This window comes from Equus caballus, chromosome 1, assembly GCF_041296265.1.
Source record: "Equus caballus isolate H_3958 breed thoroughbred chromosome 1, TB-T2T, whole genome shotgun sequence".
Classification (NCBI taxonomy): domain Eukaryota; kingdom Metazoa; phylum Chordata; class Mammalia; order Perissodactyla; family Equidae; genus Equus; species Equus caballus.
In genome coordinates this window covers 131,338,381-131,363,957 of record NC_091684.1, presented here as the reverse complement: position 1 = coordinate 131,363,957, position 25,577 = coordinate 131,338,381, and the positions used below count along the sequence as shown (strand labels likewise).

The 25,577-nt window shown below is 55.4% G+C and overlaps 2 protein-coding genes across 3 annotated transcripts in view; one reads left to right on the top strand and one right to left on the bottom strand.

Annotated features, from left to right (window-relative positions):
• The window catches only part of CSPG4 (chondroitin sulfate proteoglycan 4), a 35,392-nt gene extending 30,845 nt beyond the window's left edge, over window positions 1-4,547 (bottom strand). Inside the window, exon 1 of one of the 2 annotated variants that reach the window (XM_005602901.4) lies at window positions 4,266-4,547. In XM_005602901.4, coding sequence (XP_005602958.2) covers window positions 4,266-4,353 — 88 coding nt within the window. In that variant the 5' untranslated portion in view covers window positions 4,354-4,547. The remainder of the gene's footprint in view (window positions 1-4,265) is intronic. The other variant, XM_070233190.1, reaches the window with a different exon arrangement.
• Window positions 4,548-14,179: 9,632 nt separating this feature from the next.
• CIMAP1C (ciliary microtubule associated protein 1C) lies at window positions 14,180-19,061 on the top strand. Its single transcript, XM_005602900.4, has 4 exons — window positions 14,180-14,545; window positions 15,354-15,464; window positions 16,342-16,455; window positions 17,046-19,061. The coding sequence occupies exons 1-4, from the start codon at window positions 14,425-14,427 to the stop codon at window positions 17,525-17,527; spliced, it is 828 nt and encodes a 275-aa protein (XP_005602957.1). The 5' UTR covers window positions 14,180-14,424; the 3' UTR covers window positions 17,528-19,061.
• Window positions 19,062-25,577: the final 6,516 nt, after the last annotated feature.

The following is a 25,577-nucleotide window of genomic DNA, read 5'->3' as shown; positions in this document are numbered from 1 at the left end:
TAGTTTCCCTATGAACCATGGGGGGCGCTGGTCTGGGGTGGGGAATCTCTGCAGTAAGATCTGAGAAGGGAAGCGGCCTCACTGACCCACCACGACAGTTAAACCAGAAGAGAGACACATGGAAACGGTTTAGCATGAGCAGTGGCAGGAGGCCTGGCTGATGCACATTAGAGCTGGCAGAGCTGGCTCCTCTGTAGGCTGGGAGCGGCCTGGGCGTGGGCAGGAGCTGAGCGGGAGAAAGGAACGGTCAACAGGACAGGCACTGTCCAGAACGTAAGCGAGCCATGCCACTTTGACGGCAGCCCCCAGAGGAACTACCCTACTTTTGAGACAAACGGGGTTTCATCCGCCACCCCAGCTGTCAGAGGAGGGGCAGAGGGCTTATGCTGTGAGAAAGTGGGGAGGGTTTGGACAGGTGAGGGGGCACCTGCTGGAGTGGTATGGGGAGAGAGGAGAGAGATCTGGGGTCCTCAGGGAACTGTCTCTCCCCTGAATACCTGTCTGTCTCCCCTGCTGGGTGGCCTGAGCCCCCTGGTGGGTGGCTGCCCAGCTGGCTTAATCCAGGAAAGCCAGCTGTTGGGGTGAGTGAGAACAACATGGCCTGTGTGCCCAGAGTGCCCAGAGGTCAGTCCCTGCTCTTCTCTGAGTTTCCTCAGCTGTAAAATGGGAATGTTTCTTGACTTGCAGGGCTGCTGCTGCAGGACAACATGGTTAGTGCCCCCCACTGGGTGTTTCTGGAGGTGGGAACTCAGTTGTAAGACAACTCCATCCTCCCCACTGTTTGGGAGTTATGAACCCTCCTGAGAAGCAGAGAGAACGAGGAGTGCCTACCCCAGAGAGAATCCAAGTACAAAATTGTTCATCAAATTCACTTCATTCAAAAATTACTCATACACATTCAGTAATAATGGGAATCTAGTACTTTTGAAGGGAGAGATGGTGAAGGAGCAGAGGGACCAGAGAGGGAGCAGGTTCAAGTCCCAGACCAAAGGCCCCCTGGTTCATTTGCTCCTGGCACCGAGGAGAGGAGCCACAGGGTGGCATAGCTCCCCCTGCCCCATGCCATCCTTGTCTCCTTCTCCCCAAGTGCCACCCTGGGCTCCTGGCCCAGGCATCAAGCCCAGGTCTGTAAGCCTGGCTGGCTGTGTGCATGGTTGTGTGTACTCGTGTGCGCACCCACATCTGTGAGTGTGTACTCAGGGCTATTTCCAACTCCCCTCCCCAGCCCCCTCCTGGGCAGCACGCCCAGTTCCCAGATGCAGCCTATACACTTCCTCTGGAAGCTCCACACAGGCCCCACTCCCCTCCTGCCTGGCCTGTCGACATTGCCAGCGGCTGGCCCACCTGGTGGGGTCCCCTCCCCAGGCCCCCGGGCAGGCAGCACTGAAAGGCCCTTCTTGTCCTGCCCGGGAGGGTGGGCCAACATCGGGAGGGGTCTCAGTTATACTTGGTTCTGGAACAGCTTTTCCAGAGTCCGGGTGGGCTGGGCCAAGAACCTTAGCCCCCGCCCTGAAGTCTGGGGCAGTGCATGCGCGCACACAGGGCTCAGAGGCTAACTCTGGCACCACTGGTCCCCCAGACCATCCTTAGAGGCAGAAGACTATACCCTGATTCAGCTCCTTGCACCTGATGCCCCCACGGCCCTGCTCTCTGAGACACCCCCATCAGTCAGAACCACCCAGGTAACCCAGGAACCCTCCCTACCAAGTACTCCTGGCCAAGTCCCACTTCAACCCCTTACCTTCTGCCTTTCAGAGGCAGCTGTGCCAGGCCAGGGAAGAGGTACACAGAGCCACTGGGCCTGCATGCTCTGTGCTCACCCTGACCTCCCGGTTTTGCTCACGTTGTTTCTCCTGAGTGGAATGCCATCTCTGCATCAGCTCAAACCCAATCTTCCCCATGCTTGTAGCTCTGCTGAGGGCCTCCACAGGGCTCAGAGGGAGCTGGACACCACACTTATCACCCACACTGCCACAGTGGTCCAAGCCTAGCTCCCATGTAAGCGGGAGCTCCCTCAAAACAGGACTGAGGGCTCCTCCTGGGCAGCTGGGCTTCTCTGTGTGACTTAGAGCACCTTGCTTCCTTCCTGGAGCCTCAATTTCCCTATCTGTACAATTGGAAGGTTGGCCCAGATGGTCTCCAGGAGCACTCAACTCTCGGCCTCCATGACCTGGATGCTCCGGAATATTGATGAGTGCAGGGAAAGCATCCCAGCTTGTGCTACTCTGGTCCCTGAGGCCTCAAGGGCCGTTGGGGCTAGGGGTGTCCAGGAGGGGTGGGAGTGAGGCGTTCCTCAGGTAGGGGCTGCCCCTACTGCAGAGACCAGGAGGGGGAGCTAAGCCAGGTATGGTGACAGCAATGTGTTGTTGGAAGGGAGCCCTCCCTGGGAGGAGGAGAGGATACCAGCTCACCCTGCCTTCCCCCCTCCTCCATTTCCAAATCCTTCGGCTTAATGTTATAAAACCCCACTGATACCATGCCACTCTCCTCTCTGAAACCTTCATGGGCTCCCCAGTGCCGACAGGGCATAGGCTATGGGCTGCATTTTGCCATTTAAGGTTTCTGTGCTCCGGCCCTACGGCTCTTCCTGGCTTGTGCTCAAAGTATGCCTTCCAGCCAGGCTGCTGGCCTTCCTACCTCCACATCCTTCTGCTCATACCCACCTCAGTGCTTTTGTTCACTGAGCCCCTGCTGGAGTTCTGACCCCTTCCCCATCCTCCAAGGCTTGACTCAAGGATCACCCTCTGCCCCTTGCCTCTGAATTTCTCTTCTCTGTACTCTTCATCTGGATCTTTACAGACATGATAGGAATTGCTCTTTGAGTTTTAACTTGCTTTTCTGCCTCGTGAATGAGTCCAAGTTCAGGCTGTGTATTTTGGTGCACTCCCCATTGCCCAGCACAATGTCTGCACGTTGTCGAGGCTGAGAAGGTATTTGAGAATGGCTCAGCAGAAGCCCAAGAAGGTGGAGGTGCTGGACTCTCTTCCTTGGCTGGAGGCTAGGGGGCTAGACGAGCAGATGTCCAGTCACCTCAGATGTCCTCTTTCCACCTCTCTAGAGGCCCAGCCCATCACCCAGGCCCTGAGACCTTGGGGAATGGGGTCCCTGGGGATAGCAGCAGGGAGTGTGGGGATCCAGCTCTGACTCATCCCAGTGTGGGGGTCCACCCTGACTCATATCCCTTCTGGGTACTCATGATGCTGTCCATTAGAGCTGGCTTCCCCATGTGATGGGGAGAAGGGTGTGGCCCACCCCTGAAAGGGAGTCTCAGGCCCTTCCTCTGCTCAAAGTTGCTCTTGGGATTGGTCCCAAATGAGGTTGGCTGAAGCCCTGATTCCTACATGAGTAGTAATGACTGATGGGCCCTGAGGCCACAGTTCTTATGGTACAATTAGACCATGCCTTAACCAAAGGAAGAATGCTGTAAATGCGGGCTTTCTGGCATTGTAACAGAGAGGGGACACGACCCAGCACCTCTCAGAAGGCAAACTGTCATTCAGTCTCTGCTGGGGTCAAGCACCAATGCCTGGGACAGGGAGGAGTGGCAGGGGGTTGCTCAGGGCGGTCTGAGGGACAAGCCCCTGCTGGGGCACAGGATACCTGAAGGGCACCAGCACTGCCTCTAGGAGGCCGAAGGGTAGGTGGTCTGTCTGTTGTCAACCAGGCCCTCTCAGTGAGAAGAGAGGAGAGAAAAGACTGGAGGGGGAGAGGAGGGCAGGAGGAAGGCGGTGGTGAAGAGGCCAGACAGAAAATGCACCTGGGGACAAGGGGTTGGGAGCAGAAGCAGAGCTGGGGTGCAGCTGCGCGGCTGGAGGAGGCTGAAGGAGCTGGCAGCTGAGGTGCCGATGGCCCACAGGGTCCCCATTCCTGGCCTGGGCTTCTAAGTACTTGCTTCTTGCTGTCACTGGGCGTCCTTTGGGCACCAATGCAGTCACAGAAAGCCTACTGGGCACAGGGAGCACAGACAGCATTGGGGTGGCCCCACTGGGTATAGTGGACAATCCTGTGCAGAGCCATGCCCTAGGAAATCCGACCCTGGGGCCAACCTCAGGTAACCAGGGCCCCCAGAAGCCGGAGAGCTATGGCTGGGGGTCCCACGTGCACCGTGGGGGTGGTCGAACTCCCAGGGATCCCAGCCTAGAATGGCAAAGCGCAGCCCCCTTTTTTCCTCGTCTAGGGGCCGCTTCTGGGCCCTCCTCTTCCTTGTCTCTTCCTAAGGAGCCCCTACAGCTCGTCTGGGGCCGGGTCTCAGGCCCCTCACTCACCTGCGGACGCTGGTCGGGCCAATACAGCCAAGGTCAAAGTTAGGGCCAGGGCGGGGGCTGGAGGCGGGGACCTCGGGCCGGAGCGCATCGTGGCGGGCTGGGTGGCAGAACTTGGCGAGCAGCGGAGCAGAGTCCAGAGTCTAGACGCCCGAAGTCGCGAGTCGAGAGAACTGGGCTTTTCTGGCGCGGGCTGGGCTCTGGGGCGGCCGCCGCCGTACTTAACTCCGGGCGGGGCAGGCGCCGACCCGCGCTCCGGTTTCAGGCGGGGGCTCCGCCGCTGTCTGCCCCCGCCCCCCACCTTCTTAAAGGGCCCGTGCTGGACTGTTCCTCTCCGTGCAGGGATGAGGGGATCCCTACAGCTCCGTCAGACCCAAGCCCCACCCTGGAGATTTGGGACAAAGTCCCAGGGAAGCCCAGGCTCCTTGAGCTCTGACTCAAGGACTCCCGGAGGAGACCAACTCTGCCAGGAGACCTGAACTGGACTAGCGCCTCACTTCTCTCCCTTCTGCCCTTGCAAGGGTCGAGGGAGGGTTCTGCACTCCAGGCCAGGCCCAGGAGGAAGGGCAGAAGCCTGCCACCCCACAGACTGCTTCTGGGCTGCTTTGCTGCTGAGGCCTCCTGAGGACTCCATTTGGACAGAGAGGCTCCAGCCTGAGGTTTTACAGGGCTCTGTGCCCACTGGCGTTGGGACCTTGACCTCTACCACCCGCCACCCCGCTTCAGTTTCCCAGTTTTTAAAGGAGATATGTTCTAGACTCTTCCACGAGACAGGAAGGATTCTCAACTCCATGGTATCATTTGCCTCAAAATAACCCTGCAAGGTGAATGAGAACCACCCCGTCCCCCCATCTTATGGAGGAGATGACTGTGGCTCAGGGCTGGAAACGGTTCTTGCAAGGCCCCCGGGTGAAGAGCAGGTCCTTGGCCATTTGGGAGGGTGACGCCAGGCCTCCTGACTCCTGACTCTGGGTGTCTCAGCTTCCTGGGGATGCCTCCTGGAATCTGGCCCTGGATTTAGCTCCTACCTAACAGCTTCAGGCTGGGGCCCTGCTCTTCTTGGCTCCCTCCCAGGGAACAACATCAGCCTTGTCCCAAACAGGAGAAGAAAGGGCAATATTAATGCAGAGCTTCCAGCACCTAGAGGCTCTGCCTGCTCTCTGTCTAGCCCCAGTCTCAGCGTTGCCTGGCCTCGGTTTCTCTGTCCAGCAAATGGGTGGAAGAGCACCCCTGGGGTGCTTTCCCCTCCCTTCTTCCATCAGAATCCCTCTGTCACATCTGCCTGATTCAGCCCATCCCTAACCCCATCCCACCATGCGCTCTCTCCCCAGCCCCTCCCCTTGACCAGTGACAGTCCCACCATGTGTACAGCACTTCATAGTTTGCAACAAAATTGAGCTCCATTTTGCAGATGAAGAAAGTGAGGCCGAGAGAGATTAAGGGACTTGAGCAAGTCTACACAGCTGCTAAGAGGTGGAACCAGGTCTTGACCCCAAGACCAGCACTCTTACCACCACAACACAGTGTGATGGTGCTGGGTCCGTGTGGCAGTTGTGAACACTATCTTGAGCCCAGACAGACGTAGGGTCCAATTCCAGCTGTCCTACTTAGCTGTCCAACATTGAGCAAGTTGCTTTACCTCTCTGTGGCTCAGTTCCTTAATTTATAAAATTGGGTTTGTGAGGATTAAATGCTTTAATGTATCTCAGATGCCTAGCCCAGGACCTGGCATACAACTGGGTGCTCAACAAGCGCTTGTCTTTTCTCCTCCTTCTCTGACTGTCATCCTGCACATCCTCCCCGTGTTTCATTGCATAAAGCTTCACACTCACCACCTCCTTTGATGGAAAGTCAGCCCTTTGAGGGCTGAACTTTTCCCTCCGGAGCCAGATGCATACAGTAAGTGCTCAATGAATGCATGCTGGGGTTGATTAAGAAGCTAGTTGCTGCTGTTCTGTGGAGATTTGGGCAAGCCTAAGAACTCCCATCCAGTTTACCCTAGGAGGCCTGGGTGGGACTGTGCTCGGCTGATCTCGGTGGCATAAAGCCATTGGTTCCACAACTTGTCCCTTATTTTTCCTTCTCCTCAAGTCAGCAAGTGACCTGGTCCTTGTTAGGGGCTAATTACTGGCCAAGTGTGGGCCCAGGGTCAGGGGGTGCTGCTGGGAAGACTGCGTTTGGAGGAAAAGTGTTTTCTTTTTAGGGATGAAGAAAGAAGAGAGGGGGAAGCTTTTGCTTCTTTATGATCAAACACTTGGGTAGAGACCCCCACCTGCCCGTCTCCCTGTCCTTCCCCTCCCTATCTTCTCCCATCTCTCCCGAACCCCACCCACACAGATTTACCCACCACTACCAGGAGTCCCAGTCTGTCTGTGTAGCCTGCAGCTGGAGTTCCCGCCCACAGCTGAGATTCAAGTCTGGATTAGCTCGCACCCTCCCCCTGCCTTGTTGCTAGCTGGGGAGAGAAACACAGGCCCGGAAAAATAATGACAACCAGCACGCAGTAAAACCCGGCTCCCTTCTCTGCTGGAGCTTCCCGGTTTACAAAACATTCACCTGGTCTCCTGACAACCCTGCGAAGTGTATGCGTTGGGGGACAGTGGACAGTGTTCCCTTTTCACTGATGAGGAAACTGAGGCTTGAGTGGAAGAGGGATTCTGGGCTCCAGTGCCCACAGGCCTGACCTTTGCTCAGCCTGTACCCAGGACCCGAGCTTGGGACCCGTGCTGAGTGGCATCATGCCAGGTGGACTGGCAGAAAGTTGAGGGCCTGTATTGCTTTGAAACTGATCCCTGACTGCCCCCGACTGTCCCAGAGCGAAGGGTGGTGGGCAAGGCAGTGCCTACTTCTCAGTTGTCCCCTCCCCAGCCTCCTCAGCATGCCCCGCTGAGGCTCCAAAGGCCCGGTCCTGAGGAGAGCTGACCAGAGCCTCCTTGGCATCCTCAGGCCTTCTCTCTCTCCTTCCAACCTTTGCCATGACTTTCTCTAGCTTGGGTTGACTAGGCATCCTCGGTGACCATCCCTGACTGTTCCTGCTTCCCTGGCCTCATCTCATCTTCCTCCAGGAAGCCTTCCCACCCTCCTTTCCACCACTGGCCTCCCTTTCCACAGACCCCCTGGAGTAGTGATCTCTGTCTTCCCCTCGCACCTCCCCAGGAGCCCTAGCTGGGTCAGGAGGTGTGAGTCAGGGCCTCTCCTGCCCCCTAGACTGATCCCTTCCCAGTAAAGCACAGGATGCGGCATGGGGAGGAGGGGAGGGAGACTCAGGACACACTTAAAGACTGAAGAAGGCTGCCAATACCCCAGGGGTGAAGGAGGATTCAGAATTTTATGAGGCTGCAATAACCTATGGAATGTGCTGCCTCAGTTTCTCCAAGTGATCTGCCTCTGGGAGAACAACAGAGAGCTCAGCATCACCCACTCTCTGCCAGCGGAGTTCTGCCAAGTGTGCTGGCCGGGCTCTCCTGGTCACACTTCCCCTCAGTGCTTCTTGGACTAAGAGTGCCCACTCTGGCAGCAGTCGTGGCTTGGTCCTGCCCTCGGTCAGGGCCTGGCACTCTCAATGCCTCTGTGTTTTGCACCCTGACTGCCTGGGCCCCACCCAAGGAGCCTGTGGCTAAAGCCAGCTTGCTCATAAATGGCGGGTGCTTGTGCCCTAGGTGGGGTGGTGCCTCAGCTGGGGCGTGCTCTAGTTGCCCAGGTCCTGACGTCAAGGGATTGGCCTTCCATCATGAAGGTCACAGAACCCAGGCCAGTACTGTGCACCGGAACCCGGGCTTTCGGCCCCAATTTCATGGCTCTGTAGTCTCGTGGCCAGGAGCTCTGCGGCAGCAGGTCCCAGGCCTGGGCCTCTGACCCAGGGGCCTCTGCGGGAGTGGTCTTGCTCCTTCTCTTGGCTGGAGGCATCAATGTGGCTTTTCCAAGTGCAGGCTGCCAGGCTGAGGAGGGGCAGGGGCAGCTATTCACAACAATTACACAATTCAGGAGCTGAAAAGTTTAGTTTGCTGCTCTCAGGAGCTGCCGGGTGTGGGTGTGAGGCCAGTGGCAGGGCTTTGCCCTGGCCAGGGGCAGACTCTGAGCCACGCCCAAGTGGCACTGGGGAGGTGTGGGCTGGGGACAGCAGGAAACCCTCTCAGAGCCTCTGTTCCTGGGAGCAGGCACTCGTCTTCCACACCATGTCCACAAAGGCTTGTGGCTTCGGTGGATGTGACCAGCTGGCCACAGCTGACTCCCCCTGGGGTTGTGCTATTTCTAAATATTGGTTCATGCTGTTAACCCCTGCTGTGCTCTACCAGTGGACATCTGGCTGCCTGCAGAGAGAACCTGGGGTGGGGGATGAATGGTCCCTGTTTGGATGGAAAATTTGTAAACATACTTGCTCAGACTCTAGCATAGGGCAGGCATCTTTGGGGGGTGGGGCAGGGCTCCTAAAAGGATGAAAAATACCTGCTCAGGACCGGCAATGAGGTTTCATTGGGCGTTAGGAGACGTGGGTCTGAGCTGGCGACTGGGCAGGGCAGTGGAAAGAATGTAGGGTTAGGAGCCAGAAGCCTGGTTCTGCCAAGGCTTTTCTGTGTGGCCTCAGGCGAATTGCCTCACCTCTCTGCACCTTTTCCCTCATCTGCAAATTATAGCTCCGCCATGGTGCTTGGATGATTCCCTCCAACAGAGGTGCTGGGGCTTTATAAACCATGAGGGGCAGTGTCTGGCAGTTATGATGATGGCAATTGTTGATGCCAGGGTCCTACTCTCTGCACGACTCCCAGAAGTGCCTTGAAGGAGAGGCAAGACTGACAACTAAGAGGTGGTCTTGGTTGGAGCCAGCTGGCAGGGCTGTCTTCAGCCTGTGTGGGGCGTGGTGGGTATGTTTATTCTACATAAGAATGTATAGCTTGGATTTCAGCCCCGACTGGCCCCATTGGCTAGAAGTCCTTGTACAGTGAAACGTCTGTGGTAATCGGCCTCCAAGATGGCCCTCAATGATCCTCACCTTCTGGTATTCATGCCCTTGTGTAGTCACCTCCCATACTGGATGGGTCTGACCTGTATGGCTGACAGAGCACTGCAGAAATGATAGAGTATGACTTCCAAGTCAAGGTCATAAAAGACATGGCAGCTTCTGCCTTGCTGTCTTCTGATTGCTTGCTCTGAGGGAAGCCAGCGACCATGGCCTGAGGACAGCTGAGCAGCTTGTGGAGGCCCCTGTGGAGAGGAACTGCAGCCTCTTGCGCACAGCCAGCACTCACTCACCATTGATGTGTATGAGCTATCTTGGAAGTGGATCCGCCAGCCCCCATCAAACTTCCAGATGACTGCAGCCCCTACTGACATTTTGGCTGCCATTTCCTGGGAGAGCTGGAGCCAGAACCATCCAGCTAAGTCACTTTTAAACTCTGACCCACAGACACTGTGTGCAATAATAACTGCTTATTGCTATTTTAAGCACTTAGGTGTTGAGGATAATTTGTTACACAGCATTAGAGAGCTGATGCAAACCTGCACAACTGTAAATGGCCGTCCAGTGAGCCAGACTGGATGTGTGTCTGGGACTCAGAAAATAGGACTCTGCCCTCATGAGGAGGAGTGATGTTTCCTTGATCAATCAATGGATCAACTCATTCATTCATTCAACAAATATTTCTTAAGCACTTACCAGATGTCAGGCAGTATGTTGGGGGCTGGGGACACAAGGGTAAATGACAGGAGCCCTGCCTTTGGGAGCTCACAGGCTCCAAAGTGACTTGCTGGTTGTTGGATAGGGGGAGTAAGGACAAGGAAGATGTCCAGGATAAGCCCAGATTTCCGGCTTGGGCACTTGGATGGGTGGTGGCATCATTTATTGAGATAAATGGGAGACAGAGGTTATGTCACGTGAAAAGCTTTGGGCATGTTGATTTTGAGGTGCTTGTGAGACACCCAGGTAACACTGCACAGGCTGCCAGATATGTGGGTCTAAAGCTCCTAAGAAGGTCTGAGCAGAGGCATGTATATTCAGGAATTGTTTGGGTACAGATAATGGGATTGAAGAAATGAGAGGAGATGAGACTGCCCGGGCCAGGGGAGAGCGGTGTAAAATGGAGGGAGGCCAGGGCTGAGCTCTGACACACCAACATTGTTTTCTTTTAACTTTTTTTTTTTTTTTGACATAAGTTCAGACTTACAGAAAAGTAGCAAGACAAGTATTTCCCACATACTCTTCACCTAGATTTCCCAAATGTTAATATTTTGTTGTATTTTTAATTCTTTTCTCTCTATGTATATATATATTTTTTCCCTGAACTATTTGAGAGCAAGTTGCAGAGAGAATGCTCCTTTATCCTTAAATCTTTCAGTGTGTATTTCCTAAGAATAAGGACCTTCTCTTTCATAACCAGAGTGCAATGATCAAAATCAGGACATTAACGTTGGTATAGTACCTTTAACCAGCCACAGACTTTTGTCTGGTTTTGAAAATTTCCCTGATAATTTCCTTGATAGCAAAAGAAAGTCCTGGCCCCTGTGCTGCATTGAGTTGTCCTGTCTCTTGAGTTTCTATTAATCTGGAAAAGTTCTTCAGTGTTTCTTCGTCTTTCATGATATTTTTGGCAAGTACAGACCAGTTATTTTGTAGAGTGAAACTTGATTTGAGTTTGTCTGGTTTCCTCATAATTAGATTCAGTTGTGCATCTTTGATGGGAACACTCCAGAAGTGAGGCCGTGTCCCTCTCGGTGTCTCCTTGCAGAAAGTACACAACATCTATCTGCCCCATTGTCAGGGATGCTGACTTATGTCACTTGGTTGAGGTGGTGCCTGCCAGCACTCTCCCTGTAAAGTTGCTGATTTCCCATTGCAATTAATAAGTTTATGCCAACATTGAAAGGCCAGGGTGAGGAAAAGGAGACAGGAAGAAAGCCTGTGAAGGGACGCGGGAGGAAGACCGGGAGAACATCTTGGAACCAGGAGGAGGTGCTGCAGGAAGGAGGGAGTGGTTGGTCATTTCGGTCTGGGGCTGCTGAGAGGCTGGTTGGGCGAGGGTGGAAAGTGCCCGTGAGCTGCCACCTCCACATGCAGGTCACTGTTTAGGTGGAGGGATGAGCCTGAAGCCAGCCTGAGGGAGTCAAAGTGTGAAAGGCAGGAGAGAATGGAGACAAGAGGGAAAACGTCTCTTTGGGGAACTTTATCTGTGAACTGGGGGAGGGGGATCTGGGCAGTGATGATGAGGATGATGAGGATGATGATGATGATGAGAGGTGTGCAGGGCCCGGGAGATGGCTTCTAATGATGGAAGGGATGTGGGGTATATACAGTGTGATAGGAAGGGTCCAGATGAGGGGTCAAAGAGAGGAGAGGGGGCAATGGAGAGCAAAGATTCTTGAGTGGGCAGAGGAGATGGGAAAAGGTCTTGTTGGGTCCTCCCAAGCCTGAGAAGGGAAGTGGGAGAAGGTGACACCAGAAGCCAGCGGTTCTGACGGTGTGGCGGGGAGGGTTTGAGGCAGAGTCCAGTCTGAAGGCCTCTGTTTTCTCCGCTGAGGAGGAGGCAGAGCAGGAGGCTGAAGGCAGGGCCAAGCCTGTGGAGGAGAGCGAGCTTGTTGGAAATGCTCTCTGGAGAGAGGGAGAGAGCAAGGTGACCGGAATGGAGATAGGCTGTGGGATGGCATGGAGGCAAGTCCAGGGCTCAGGGCTTGAGACTATTCCCAGCAGCTTTTAGCTGCCTGGGGCAGGTGGGCAAGGCAGACCTGGCGACGCAGGGCTGGGATTTGCCAGGAAAGAAGCTGGACGAGGAGGGCAGTGAAGGCAGGAGGGGACTGAGGGATGAGGAGAAAGTACAGGGTCAGTGATGAGGTCTCAGTGATGGCAGGCAATTTGTGCAGCGAGAGCACCGGAGCGAGAGAAGTGAAAGGACAGGGATGGTGTCCCAGAGGGAGGCGTGCGGTCAGTGCAGGGGGAGGGGGTGAGAAGTCCAGGATGTGCTGAGGGGAGGGTGGCTGAAAGAGTGGAGGGGAGGTGTTTGGAGATGAGGAGGTCTCAGAACTGGGAGGCCAAGGGATTGGTGGGTGGTCCCCGGGGAGGCCTAAGTCAGAGGCATAATCTCAGGAGTTGGGAGGTGGGGAAGAAGACCACAGGCCGGGGCTGCCAGGTTTACAAGTCAAGAGAGATGGCAGCCCTGAGGAGACGAGGAGGGGGACTGTGGATGCTGGGCCCCTCTAGGACCAGGGCTTTTGACAAGGAGGGGCACTGCCTGGGTACCGAGGAGGCCAGGGACGCACTCCACCTTGGGCTCTGAGGAACAGGGCTGTGAGAGACAGAACCGCTAGCGTTGGAGCTGGCTGAGGGTCTGTCAGCAGCGGTGAGCTAGGTCTCTGTTAGAGTTGGAGGGAAGGGAGCATTTAGAGCAGAAGTGGGGTGGCTTGTGACCTGCTTGGGTGTAGAGTGGCTTTGCTTCCCTAAGCGAGTCATCCACAAGGACAAAAGGAGCAGTGTAGGGGGTGTCAGGAAGGCTCCCTGCGAGGGAAATACTTGGAGACCACCTTCCCCCAGACCAAGAAGGTGGAAGTCCCAGCTTCACATTTGGCCCCTGTCAGCATGAGGGGACCATCAAGGCTGGGGCCCAGCAGGCCCACATCTTCCTCAAGGAAAAACTGACGAGGATGGGGGTGAGGAGGCGGCACTGCCTGTGGCCCACAGCCAGCTGAGGCTGAGCCAATCCCAGCCTTGCCTGGTCTTCGCCTCTCCAGAAATCAGAGGCTGGGCTACCCCACGGGTGATGGGAGGGGCCTGGAGAGAAGGGTCTGCTGCTGGCAGAGGAGGGAACCCTGCCCTCTGTTCAGAGCGTTTCAGTCCCACAAGGATCTTTTGGAGTACCCAGCATGTCTGGCTAGTCTGCTCCAAGTCCTCATCACGCCTGCTGGTTGGAATGAGTCCAGAGCGTGGTTTGGTTTCCATTAGATCAGAGGCTATAATCCAAAGAGAGCCCTGGGGTTTGTGTCCTGGTTCCATCTCTGCTACTATGGTAAGGGGAGACTTTGGGCAACTCTGTGCCCCTTTCTGGGCCTCAGGTTCGTTACCTGTGTACTGGGGCTGTGACAGACCCCCTCTCTAAAGCCAGTAGTCACTTTTTCCCAAGATGGAAACCCCTCTTAGCTGGTTCAGATCAAATCCCCAGTCTAAGCTATGAATCGGTGGGTGCAAGCAGGCCCTGGGGCCCCCAACCTCCTGGGTTTTTAGAGGTGAAGGGGTCCCCAGCATTTCCTCAGCCCTGGGGCTCCTCCGTCCATCACAACTGCTGAGATCTTCCCTGTCCCGCACTGTTTCCTCTCGCGCTCCCCCTAAGGGGCGCTCCTGACCACAGGAACAAGAAGTGGCCTCTTAAGGCCTCAGTGTCACCCCTCTGTCCTACTTTATTTGCTCCCCATTCCCTGCCTGAATGCCACCACCTGGCAAGTATTCCTTGAGCCAGACAGGGATGTCTGAGGATCCCGTGCCCTGGGCTAGGCATCGGGGAAGCTATCAGATGGTTGCACCTTAGTGTGGCATAATTGGCTTGATTCTTTTCCAAGGAAAACCAGACTTTGAAAACCAGACGTTCAGGGCATGTCCATGACCTGGGGGGGATAGGTGGGAGGGGTGGGGGTAGAGGGCCACCCCAGGGGCCTGTGCTGTTTGCAGGAACCCTTCACCCATGACCCACCTACTCTTTCCATTCCTTTCTCCAACCTCAGGGTGCCCACCACGAATGAAGAGCAGGCTCTGTCACCCCAACTCTCCCTTTCCCTTCCCTGACCTAGGGTCCTAGGGACCCTCAGGCTATTTAGGGGGCAGTAGGGCTGAGTTCTCAGGGTACTACAACTGAGCTGCCAGTGTAGAATTTCTTCGCCATAGTTCAGGCACCACGGCAACTGGGGGAAATAAACATTCTGTGTTTCACAGTCCAAGTTCTGAGGTGACATCATCCCCAGCTCCAGCCTGCTGAGCCCTGCAGCTGGCTGCACCCCAGACGGCCTCAGCTGCTTGAGCCTGAGGCCCATCCTCCCTCCCAGCCCCCACGCAGCCTCTGGAGTAGGGGAGAGATAGTGGACACAGGGGCTTGGGCAGGGTACCTGGAACAGCCCCACACAGGCCGAGCTCCTTGCCTGTCGCTTGGATCTCTGAGTAGCTGCTGTCGGCCCCTCCTTGGCCCCAGCCATGAAGCTGCCCAAGGGCGCCAGGAACTCTGTGTTCTATGGGCAGCACCCAGAGGAGAAGGTGCAGGTGCCCTCATGGCAGGAGGTAAAGCAGACCCCTGTGATCATGGCAATGATCAAAGGTGAGAGCCCTGAGCTTGGCTTGTTCCTCTCCCTGCGGGGCTGCTGAAGGTGTCCCAGCCTTCCAGTCCTGCCTCCTGCAAAGCCCCTGCGGACTCTCCTCGAAGCCTACAGGTGATCTGCACCTCCAAGCTGAACTTCATAGGCAGTATTAGCTGCTGGAACTTTTCAGGGCGGTAGGAGAAGGAGGGGCGTGAAGTGAGGCCAGTTTTGGGGAATAGGCCCAGGATTCAGTGGAGCCTTGAGTCCAGCTGTGGCTTTCCTCGCTTCCCTTAAATCTTACTCTCAACTGAAAGCAGACAAACTAATTCTTACTACATGTTTAATGACTGACCATTGCTCTCTGTGGGAGGTGGTTTAGTATGAGGTTAAACGTTTGGGCTCTGTTCGCTGATTGTCTCAGAATTGCCACATTACCAACTTGTGTGACTTTAGCCAGATTGATATTTCTAAGCCTCAGTTTTCTCATCTGTAAGATGGGAAAAACAATAGTATCTGTCTTACAGAGTTGTTGAAAGGCTTAACTGAACTCATCCACATAAAATACTTAGTATAGTACTTGGCAGAGAATAAGTTCTCAGTCATTATAACTACTACCTTTCCTGCTACGCATTGTCTGTCAGAGAGAAATTGCATTTTATCTGGGAACACTGCCTTTCCGCAAAGGAAGCAGCTTGATGGTGGGATCTGTAGCATTGCAACATCAGTGGGAGCAAAGACCCCGATGTTCTCATGGCGCACTGTTTTTGGGGCTTCCCTGACTCTGATCTGGTGGGTCCAGGCTGAGGGCTGCCCTGTCTGTCCTTACAGGTCCAGGCCCTGCCAAGTACCTCCGGCCATCCTGCACAGGCTACATAGACCATGACATCTCTATGTTTCAGGAGCCAGCCTACACTCTGCACACCCGGCACTCGGAGAAGCGTGGGTGCTCACATCACCCGTCATCCCCTTGGGTGTGGGGTTATCATTGTGGGAGGGTTGGGGTGGCAGTGAGAAACATGAGCCATTCTCTGTAGCCGCAGGTTCCCTGGGAACCCAGACCTGCCATGAGAGGGACACCCAGGTGTCCTACTGGGTCCAGAAGGAAGGCAGCAGGGATGCCCAAGTGACCCACCCCCTCTAAAGGCAGCTCTGGGGAGATCTCCCAGCTGGACCCCCTGAGAGAGCTTCGAGGGTCACTGTGGCCATCTAGCTGGCCATGCAGGGGCTCCTTTCTGTCTGACCTTCAGCTCTTGATGCCATGGGTTCTCTTGCCACAGGGGCTGGGCAGGAATAGCTGGGGGGTGGGGGCCCCCAAAGCTTCCTGGGTGGCTTAGAACCCTGTGGAAGGGTGGGGTCAGAGGGCCGCAGGAGACCTGGGGCTGCTGGCCAGGACCAGTGAGAAGAGATGCTGGGCAAGGGTGTAGGTGTGTATCTGGGGGTCTGAGATCTAGGGTGTCTGCTAGGCCCCTCTCTGGGCGACACACCCTCCCCTGCCTGGCCTGGGCCCTTTCTCAACACTTTAACAGGAGCTACTGTGCCCATTATTACCCCTTGGCACCCATCCTGGTGGGTAGCACCGGCCAGGCTGCTGTTATTTTATCTGTTCCTCTGAGCAGGTTCTTGAGGATGTTAGGTAAGGAGTTAAAAGCCCCATTTCACAGATGAGGAGATCAGGGTCCTAAAGCACCCAAGAGCCCAAGGAATTGGAAGGGACCCTGTTCTTCTCTTGGGGGAGGGGATCTTGCCTAGAGCAAGCCAGGCTCACTCTGGGGGCAGCGTCTGGGGCTGATGGGGCCTCTTGCTGGTTGCCCTGCAGGTATTACGGACATATGCAGTCCTGGGCCTTGCTACTTCTTGGATCCCAAAATAACTCGGTTTGGAATGTCCAGCTGCCCGCAGGTCCCCATGGAGGAGCGCATCTCCAACCTGCGTAAGATGGGATGGGAAGGCAGTTTGGGAGGTGGGAGGATGGGAGCCCTCCCTCAGGACCAGGTTTGTCTGTAGATGCTGGCATCTCCCTGCAATGTCACATCAAGACACCAATGTCACCCTGCTGACATCACCATGTCTCTGTCACAGTACTTATGTCTTGAAGTCAATGTTATGCTTATATGTTATGGGGTGACATTATGATAGAAATGCCATGGGGCTCATATCTCAGTAGCGATATTGTCATGCTAAGGAACTCATGGGCTGTAGTGATTTCAGGATGTTTGCTTGGTGTTGTCACAGGGACAATGTCAGAAGGCTGACAGCCCAAGGATGATGTTCTGATGACACCTGTGGTTTTATATTATGACAAGTGTCACAATCCTGATGTCAGGATGGCCCAAGTGCCTTCCCCTGCCCATAGCCTCATACAGGAGTCATGATGTCCTTGCTTGATGCTGAGGTGTTTATAGTAAAGTCACATTAGGCTCATCAAGACCTCAGCTCCCTACCTGGACCCACCAGTTGGACACCAGGAGACGTGGCTGCCCCCCTACCCAAAGACCCCTCCCCTCATTTGCCCACTTTCAGGCCTGATCCCCACTCCAGCCTCCTGCCACTACTGCTTGGAGAAGACCCACCCACCTGGAGAACGCAGGGCACCCCAGCACACTTTTGGCCACCGGTGCCCATACAGAGTCATGGACCCCAATCCAGCCCCCAACCAGTACCAGCTGCCATGCTTGCTGGGGCCCAACAACCCTGTCAACAGAGCCGCTCCTTGCTATAGTCTGGCCTCCGGAGATAAGAACTGGTTCTACAGGGAGAATGTAGCAGGAGGCCCTGGGCCGGCCACGCGCACCCGGCCTGAGCCGTCTGTCTACCAGAACCGCAGCCCTGTCTACAGCATGGCCAAGCGCTTCACCTACCCAGTGGACCACACGCCTCGGCCTGGCCCTGGCTCCCACAACGTCCAGCAGGTCACGGTGCACAAGCCCCGCACGCCAGCTTTCACCATGGGCATCAAGCACTCCCCCAACCTGTGCCCGCTGGTCATTGACATTCACGACTGAGGCCCCTCCTGGAGTGCTCGCCCACCCCTCCCCACAGAGGTTATTTTTCTATACCAAATTGAGCAACTTACTAAGGTTTCAAGTAGCAGAGCTGGTGCCTGCTGCGTCCAGCACACAGAAGGCATTAGATAAATATTTTCATTATTTATTCCTTCCTTTTGCAAACACTTGCAGGTACTTCCTCAAGTCTCTGCCCTGGGTGAGGGGATACTGGGGATACTGGGAGGCACTGTAGGGGTCCCTGCTGGGAGGAGTTCTGTTCCAGCTCACTGGGGAAGGCAGCCATGTGAACTCCAAAGAGGTTTGTCTCTGGACAAAGCTAATTCTGCCACTAATGTGCCATGTGGCCTCTGCAGCTCCTGCCCCTCTCTGGGCCTCAGAGTTGCCCTTTGGACAGCGAGGGTGGGGGGTAGGCCTGGAGGATGTCTAAGTTCCCTCCAGTTCCAGGACTGTGTGACTCTGATTCCTGACAATGGTCAGTACCCAAGTGGGTGCAGGCAGGGGAAGGAGGGGTCATTCTGGTTGAGGTGGGGGGAGAGGGGAGTTCTCTCGGGGGAACCCAAGAGGCCAGGCAGAATCAGTGTGTAGAGGGAGGTATTCTTGGTGGAGGTAAAGATGAGGGCAAGATCATGCAGGTGGGACCAAAAAGTGCAGGGCAGGGAACTGGGGAGGCTCAGAGTGGCAAGAGCCTGTGCTGCAGGAGGCTGGCTGATTATAGGACGAGCTCGTGGGCAGCTTAGAGAGGACTCAGGCTTTGTCCTCAGTGTGATGGGGCTCCATCAGACGCAGTATTTTCAGAAGAGTCTTTGGGCAGTGAGAGAAGGTTGGACAGGATGGGCAGAACCTGGAGGCTGCAGTCTGCCTAGGGAGGAGGCAAAGGGGCTGACTGGGCTGCTGGGTGGAGGGTCTGCGTGTCACCTGCTGTCTTTGGAGAGCTGCTTGTGTGTCCCCAGCCTCAGCAGCTTAGCCTTGCAGTGCCCGTTAGAGGAGGAGCCACAAACTAGCCAGGAGGGGGCAGTGTTGCCTCGCTCGTGAGTCCAGGCCTGTGCCCACCACCCCTACCCATTCCGGCTTCGCTGCTTTTGGGCAGACAAGTGCCAGTGCTCCTGTGGGTCTCTGGGGAAGCTGGGGTCTCTGGGACTGGTCTTTGTACTTCATTAATTCTTGGTATGCAGATCCCCCATTCTGACTTGCCCTCACCTTGGGACCAGCCCCTCTCCCAGCTCCCTGGGCCACAGGAGGCGTGAGGGACACTTCCACTCCTGCTCTGCAGCCTGGGGCCTGTGGTGGGACGGAGGGCAGGAAGGATGGAGGGGGAGGGGCTCAGGGAAGCAGGGGAGGAGGTGGAATATCCCCAGACCCTGTGGCTCAGGCAGAGGCACGTTCTTCTGCGCCCACTGCCCCAAGAGCAGAGGGAGGCAAGAAGAAAGGGCCACTCAAACCAGCGTCTGATGGCTCATCCTTGCAAATTTGAGCAATATTCAGGTTTTAATTAAAAAGAAAATTGAATTGAAGGACTAACTGTGGACAGAAAGGAGCAGAGAATATGTTTGGAATACTAAAAAAACACAACAACTAGAGGGCCGGCCCAGTGGTGCAGCGGTGAAGCACGCACATTCCGCTTCAGCAGCCCGGGGTTCGCCGGTTCGGATCCCATGGCACTGCTTGGCAAAAAGCCATGCTGTGGTAGGCATCCCACATATAAAGTAGAGGAAATTGGGCACGGATGTTAGCTCAGGGCCAGCCTTCCTCAGCAAAAAGAGGAGGATTGGCAGCAGTTAGCTCAGGGCTAATCTTCCTCAAAAAAACCCACAAAACCCACAACAACTGAATACTTTAAATAGAGGGTTGTCGAAAACCCACCAGGGTTGTACCCCACCAGAACCAAGGTCTGAGACCGAAATTCCGTTCCCCATGCCATGCAACCCCCCAGGCCTGGGGTCCTGTGTCTGTCCTACTCTCCCACTCCTCAGTGAAGCTGGCCAGGGCAGGCTCTAGAGAGAGCTAGTGAGCCTAGGGATCCATCTGTCTTGCAGCAGATTAGAAAGATGTCATTTTGCCGACAATGCCATTTATCACTTCGGCTGCAAAAATTAGTGATGCTTGAGCTGAAAGTGGTGGGTGGGGGTGGGGGATGGCAGGTGGCAGCAGCTGATTCTCTCCTGTCACAGGCCAGGGGGGCTGCAGATCACCTTCTGCATAGCGGATTTTCTGATTTAGTGCCTAGCTCATCCTGAGGCCCTCCATTAGAAACATGAGAAAACTGAGGCATAGAGCCAGAGAAATAACTTTGGCCATATGACGAATTAATGGCGTGTCTCTAAATAAAGGTCCAGGCTCAGTCAGTGACCAAGGTCAGGGTTCGATGTGTGACCAGGCTCAGAGCAGGGTCAGGGCTCAGTGTGTGAGCAGGGTCGGGACTCAGTGTGTGAGCAGGGTCGGGACTCAGTGTGTGAGCAGGCTCGGGACTCAGTGTGTGAGCAGGGTCGGGACTCAGTGTGTGAGCAGGGTCGGGACTCAGTGTGTGAGCAGGCTCGGGACTCAGTGTGTGAGCAGGGTCGGGACTCAGTGTGTGAGCAGGCTCGGGACTCAGTGTGTGAGCAGAGTCCGGGCTCAGTGTGTGAGCAGGCTCGGGACTCAGTGTGTGAGCAGGCTCGGGACTCAGTGTGTAAGCAGGGTCGGGACTCAGTGTGTGAGCAGGCTCGGGACTCAGTGTGTGAGCAGGGTCGGGGCTCAGTGTGTGAGCAGGCTCGGGACTCTGTGTGTGAGCAGGCTCAGGATTCTGTGTGTCAGCAGGATTGTGGCTTAGTGTGTGAACAGGGTTGGTGCTCAGTGTGAGAGTAGGGTTGGGGCTCAGTATGTGAAAAAGGTTGGAGCTCAGTCTGTGAATAGAGTCAGGGCTCATTCTTGGGTGAAATCCTTGACTTATACTAAGACTAAATCCTGGTTTTTGCCTCCATGGCTCAGTCTAGGACAGACCCTCAGCCTGGCCCCAGTTGCCACTAGATGTAAGATGGGACTGGAAGTTAGCCTTAGAGCTAAAACTGACCCTCAGGGTGGGTTTGTAGTCTTAAAGGAAGGAGAGAAGGAGGCTGGAGGGTTCAGAATGAATCTTTGGGGATGAAGATGTTTGGAGGAGAGATGGCCTCCCCAAGAAAGATAAGCAGCCTCCAGAGAAGATGGATGGGGCCTTCCTTGTGCCTCAGCTCACAAAATGACAGGGTCATTTAGCTTGGGACCGACCTTTTGACAAAGCAGTCCCAGTGTCTCGGCCTTGCCTCCTCTGTGTTGGTATGCTGAGGTAGGTGACCTGCAGCAGGTTAGGGGGGGCATGGCCTCCCAGATCTGGCTGAGTGCTGCCTTTGTCCCTTCTGAACAACTTGGGAGGTCAGGCTTGACCTGGCAGGAAGCCCTGGTTTAATTCTTATAGGACTTAAGTCAGTGCCCTCAGGTACTTAGGCCCTGGGGCCTGGCAAGTGATCACACAGACATGACCATTCATTCATTCAACAAACATTTGCTAAGTTCCTGCCCTATGCCAGGCTCTGGCTCCACCTGGGAGTACTGGAAGAGGGCGATGGCTCAGTGTAGGGCAGGGGGCCCACTGGAGCTTCCTCCCTTCTCTAGGGGCGGGGAGACACCTGGGCTCCATGGGTCACCCCCATCAGGCCTTGGTAAAACTGCAGTCACAAGATCCTCCTGGACACTGGCTGGGGGGTCCTGATCTTTGTCATTCTTTTGTTGCTGGAGATACCCTGAGGGCCAGTTGTCACTCTGGTTCCCAGGAGCTTGGGGGATGGTGATCTTGAACAAGGAGCAAAAGAGGGGACCTGTGTGCAGGGACACACTGATGTAGCATACACAGGCACACAGGTAAGGGTTGTGCACAAACACACAGCCCTTACCCATATATACATGGAAACAAGACACAGACTCTCCTTATAGCACATGCTCACACACACAGGCACTCACACACATACACAGAAATGCACAGATACCACACCTTACTCTACTCACATCCCTGACACCAGACAACACACTCAAACACAGGCCTTATACTACACTTACAGGGAAAGAGATAGACACAGACACGCTTACACTGCGCATGCACACAGACACCACACCATACACGACACACGCCTTTACGACTCTCATCCACAGCCCTGTCTCTGCAAGCACCGCTTTATCTCTTTCACGTACCCACAGCCACCCAGGCTCGCCCACACCCCCACTGCCCTGGAGAAGTTAAGTAGACAAACCACAAGAATGCCCCTCTCTCCTCCCCGCACATGCAGAGGTACAGAGAGGGTGGTCTGTGGGAGGGGAGGTCTGGAGGGTCTCTGTGCTCAGGAAGGAGTTGGGGCATCATTCCCAGCCGTGGGGTCAGAGGAGCTGCTGGCTGGCTTTCAGCCCTCCAGTCTGGGGTCCTGCCTCTAGATAGGACTTGGTTGGGAGCCCTGGGCCACAAAGACCAGTCAGATCCCTTCTCCCTGCCCCCAGTGCTCAGAGACCCCCTCCCTCCAGGAGCTGCCCAAGCATAGGAGCTCCTGCCACCAGCTCTCCTGTTCTGCGGTCCTTGGCCCTGGGGTGGGGGCAGAAGCTGCATCCCCTGGCTCCGTGGAAGCGGAGAGTCTGCCTCTGTCCTGTGCCTGCGGCTTCTCCTCTCCCTCTTCTCTCTCCACCTCTCTCATCTGGCTCTCCTCCTCTCTAAGGCTGCCTCCCTCTGGCTCTCTCTTCTCTTCTCTCTCGCTCTCCCTCTTACTCCCCGCGTCTCTCTGCCCTGTTTATCCTCTAGAATAGAGATGGACACTTTCAATTACCCCCAGAACACCTGAGCAGCTCCTGGGGGCTCTGACAAGAGGAGGAGTGTGCTTGGCGGCCTGTGGGGACCGGTCTCACCGCCCTTTGTGTGCTCTCTCTCTCTCCGGAGACTTACTTCCTTCCTGGGAGAGTGGAAGCATGTTTCCCTTCAGTGAGGAAGGGAGACAAAGAAGAGAAAAAAAGCACTGTCTTCACTGTCGTGTAAACAGTGTGTAGTGCAGAGAGGGGCTGAAGGAAAGACAGGGACAGAGAAAGCGGGGGAGGGCATGGGGAACTGGTGAGGTGGATGAGCAGAGCCATTACCACAGGCTGGCTGGGCGTGGGCACCAGGCGGGGCTGCCAAGAGGAGGAGAGAAATGAAAGGGTCGATCTGGGATGGTGGAAGGGGCCCGAGGAGGGACACCTTCATGCTGAGAGCCAGGCAGGGTCAAGGAGGGAGGGGACCAGTTATGCTCTGGACGCTCAGCCACACCAGGCTCTGGGGATGCCAAGGTGTGTAAGATAGACATGCGTCTGCTCTCATAGAGTGTAAAGTCTACCAGAAACAAAGCAATGGCTTCATGTGTTCAGCACTTGCCACGTGCCTGGCACTTACACGAGCTAAGAGTCAGAGAGTGTGGGTGACCTGCCCGGTGATATACAGCCAGGACTGGGGGCATCAGGATGCCAGTCCAAGTCTATCTGACCCCAATCCTCCCTTCACACAGCCTCTACTAGGGGCCTGGGGGCTTGGAGAGAGACTTGGCTCTGCCATGACTGGTGTTGACCTTGAACAAGTTCTCCCCTCTCTGGGCCTCAGTTTCCCCATCTGAAAGTGGAGAAAATGTTGGCTGCTCTGCAGGGCTGTGGGGAGGATCAAATGTCTGGATGCAAGTAGTCATCTAGCTCTGGTTTCCTGGAGACCCAGCCGAGGGTGTGGAGGAGCAAAGAACACCCAGCGATGGGGGAGGGACTGGCCAGCAGCAGCCGCAGCCTGGACCCCAGCTTAACTCCCTGCTACCACCCAGTGGCAAGACTTGAGTAATGCAGAGGATGGGTCTGGATGGACTTGCATAAGGGTCAGAGCTGGAAGAGGCCTCTGGGGAGTCTGGTCCTCTCTGGCCGGGCTATGCAGATACCCAGAGAGAGGAAGGACTTGCCCCCAGGGCACTCAGGGAAGAAGCTTGGGCTGGGCCTGGGACTGGGTCTGGGATTGGCTTTCAGGACAAGGTGCTTTCTTTCCCACCCTGTGATGCTGAGGAAACCCCCAAGTGGCCTCAGAGCAAGAGAGGTGGAGCTCTGCATCCTCTGCTTGAAGCCACTTCTCCCAGGGAAGCTTCCAGGATTTCCTCCAGCAGGAAGTGACTTCACTCCTGCCCTTTATCCCCACATATATCCTCTCCTTGCTCTTCCTGCTCCACCTGCCTTGAACTGCACCCCCTTCCCCTAGCAAACCAGGCAATGGGGCCCCTTGAGACATCAGGGATGACGAAGAACCATCTTCACCACCTAGGAAGCACCTACCAGGGGCCCGGCTCTGTGCTGGGGCTTTACCTGCGTTATGTCACTCGAACTTCATAATGACCCTGGGAAGTCACAATTACTTTTGAGCTCCATTTCTCAGGTGAGGAAACAGGCACAGAGATGTTATGACTGTCAGACACAAAGTGGTAGAACAGAGACTCAAACCCAGGTCCGTCCATTCTCTTGAGAGGAGCCGTTATCTGGAGATGAAAACTGTTCCTGTGGCCATACAACCATCAATCTGACCAGACACTGAAATGACTAGTCCAGGGTCTCAGGTCTGAGCCACACAACTGTGCTGCTGTGTGATTCTGGGCAAGGCTCATCCTTCTCTGGACGTCTGGTTCCTCACCTGTGAAACGTGTGCATGTGTTCTGGATTCCCTCAGAGATCCATTCTGGAATCTGGCATGTCCAGCCCTGGGCCCTGGGATGGGTCTGCTGTGAAGGGCACTGTGGGGGTGGGGAGGGTGTGAGCAGGCAACAGGCCTGGGAAGGCGGAGCTCTGGCTGGGAAGCCTGGGCCCCTCAGACGCACCTCCTACTTGGGCCTCAGCGTGGGGGGCTGGGGGATCAAGGGGAGGCATGGGCCGAGAGGGTAGGAAAGGGGTCCATATCGGGGACAGGTGTGGGGTGATGGGCAGGCCCCTGGGCCTGGGATCCTTTCGCTGTGTTGCCTGCCACAGAGGGGAGTTTGTCTTGTCAGGACACAGCCTCGTCAGTGAGCTGCAATGGGGCTGACGGGCAGCCACTCCCCACCGGGCAGCTCGAGGCAGATCCATGAACCCACTCCAGGCTGGGCTGGAAGCTCCTGCATTCTCACCCAGCTCTCAGAGGACGGAGACATTTGGGGCTGTGGGACAGGCTACTCCTCCCTTGGCAGAATGGGTAGAGTGGCCTGTTCAGGGGCCTGGGGTCTCGAGGGCCCCCTGCCGAGGTTCCATGGGAAATGTGGCTGCTGAGCCCTCAGGACACCTCAGGCCCAGCCTGGGCCACCTCTGTCCAGACCCCACTACCTCTGCCTTTGGTGTGGGCCATTCCCAGTGCCCTGGCCTGATCTGGCTTGAATCATTCCAGGGGTCAATGTGTGGATACATTCTGTGTCCTCTGCGATCTCCTGGGGGCCTGTGGCCTGGAGGGACCTCCTCATTTACCCCATAGCAACTTCTCCTGCCACCCCACGGGATGGTCTGCTTGGTGATGATGAGGACAACGTGGGAACCCAGTCTATATATTTCTCATTCTAGGGGGTCTGGGGCCCTGAACCCACTGCCCTCAGAGAGGGAAGGGCCTCCAGGACCCTCTGGCCCAGAGCTGCCACCATTCGTTGGCTTCCACCAGGACTTTTGTCAAACTCAGATGCCAGCTTTAACTCTTATTTATTTCACATTTTTCTTTAAATTGGCTCACTTTTACAATTTAAATGCATGTTTTTGCCTTGTCTGAAGCAATATTTGTGAAATCAGGGGTCTGATGTGATAAACACACACACATATATGTGAGAATATATGCATGAAAATAAATATGTAGCTAAAGACAGCAGATGCCCATCCCTGTGTTCCATCTAAAACAGTCTTGAGTCTCACCAATGTTGCATACACCATTCTTTGAGAAAAGTGGCTCTAGTCCCCTTCTTCCATTTTACTGACAGGGAAACCAAGGCCCAGAGAGGTAGAAGAACTTGCCCAAGGTCGCACAGCACTGGGATTATCGGCCAGTCCACTTGAG

Bases quoted from the DNA above. Each gene is read 5' to 3' on its own strand.
- CIMAP1C (XM_005602900.4), top strand. From the start codon at position 14,425: ATGAAGCTGCCCAAGGGCGCCAGGAACTCTGTGTTCTATGGGCAGCAC. The intron at 15,465-16,341 runs GTGGGTGCTCAC...GTTGCCCTGCAG, and splicing joins CACCCGGCACTCGGAGAAGC to GTATTACGGACATATGCAGT. The intron at 16,456-17,045 runs GTAAGATGGGAT...GCCCACTTTCAG, and splicing joins GGAGCGCATCTCCAACCTGC to GCCTGATCCCCACTCCAGCC.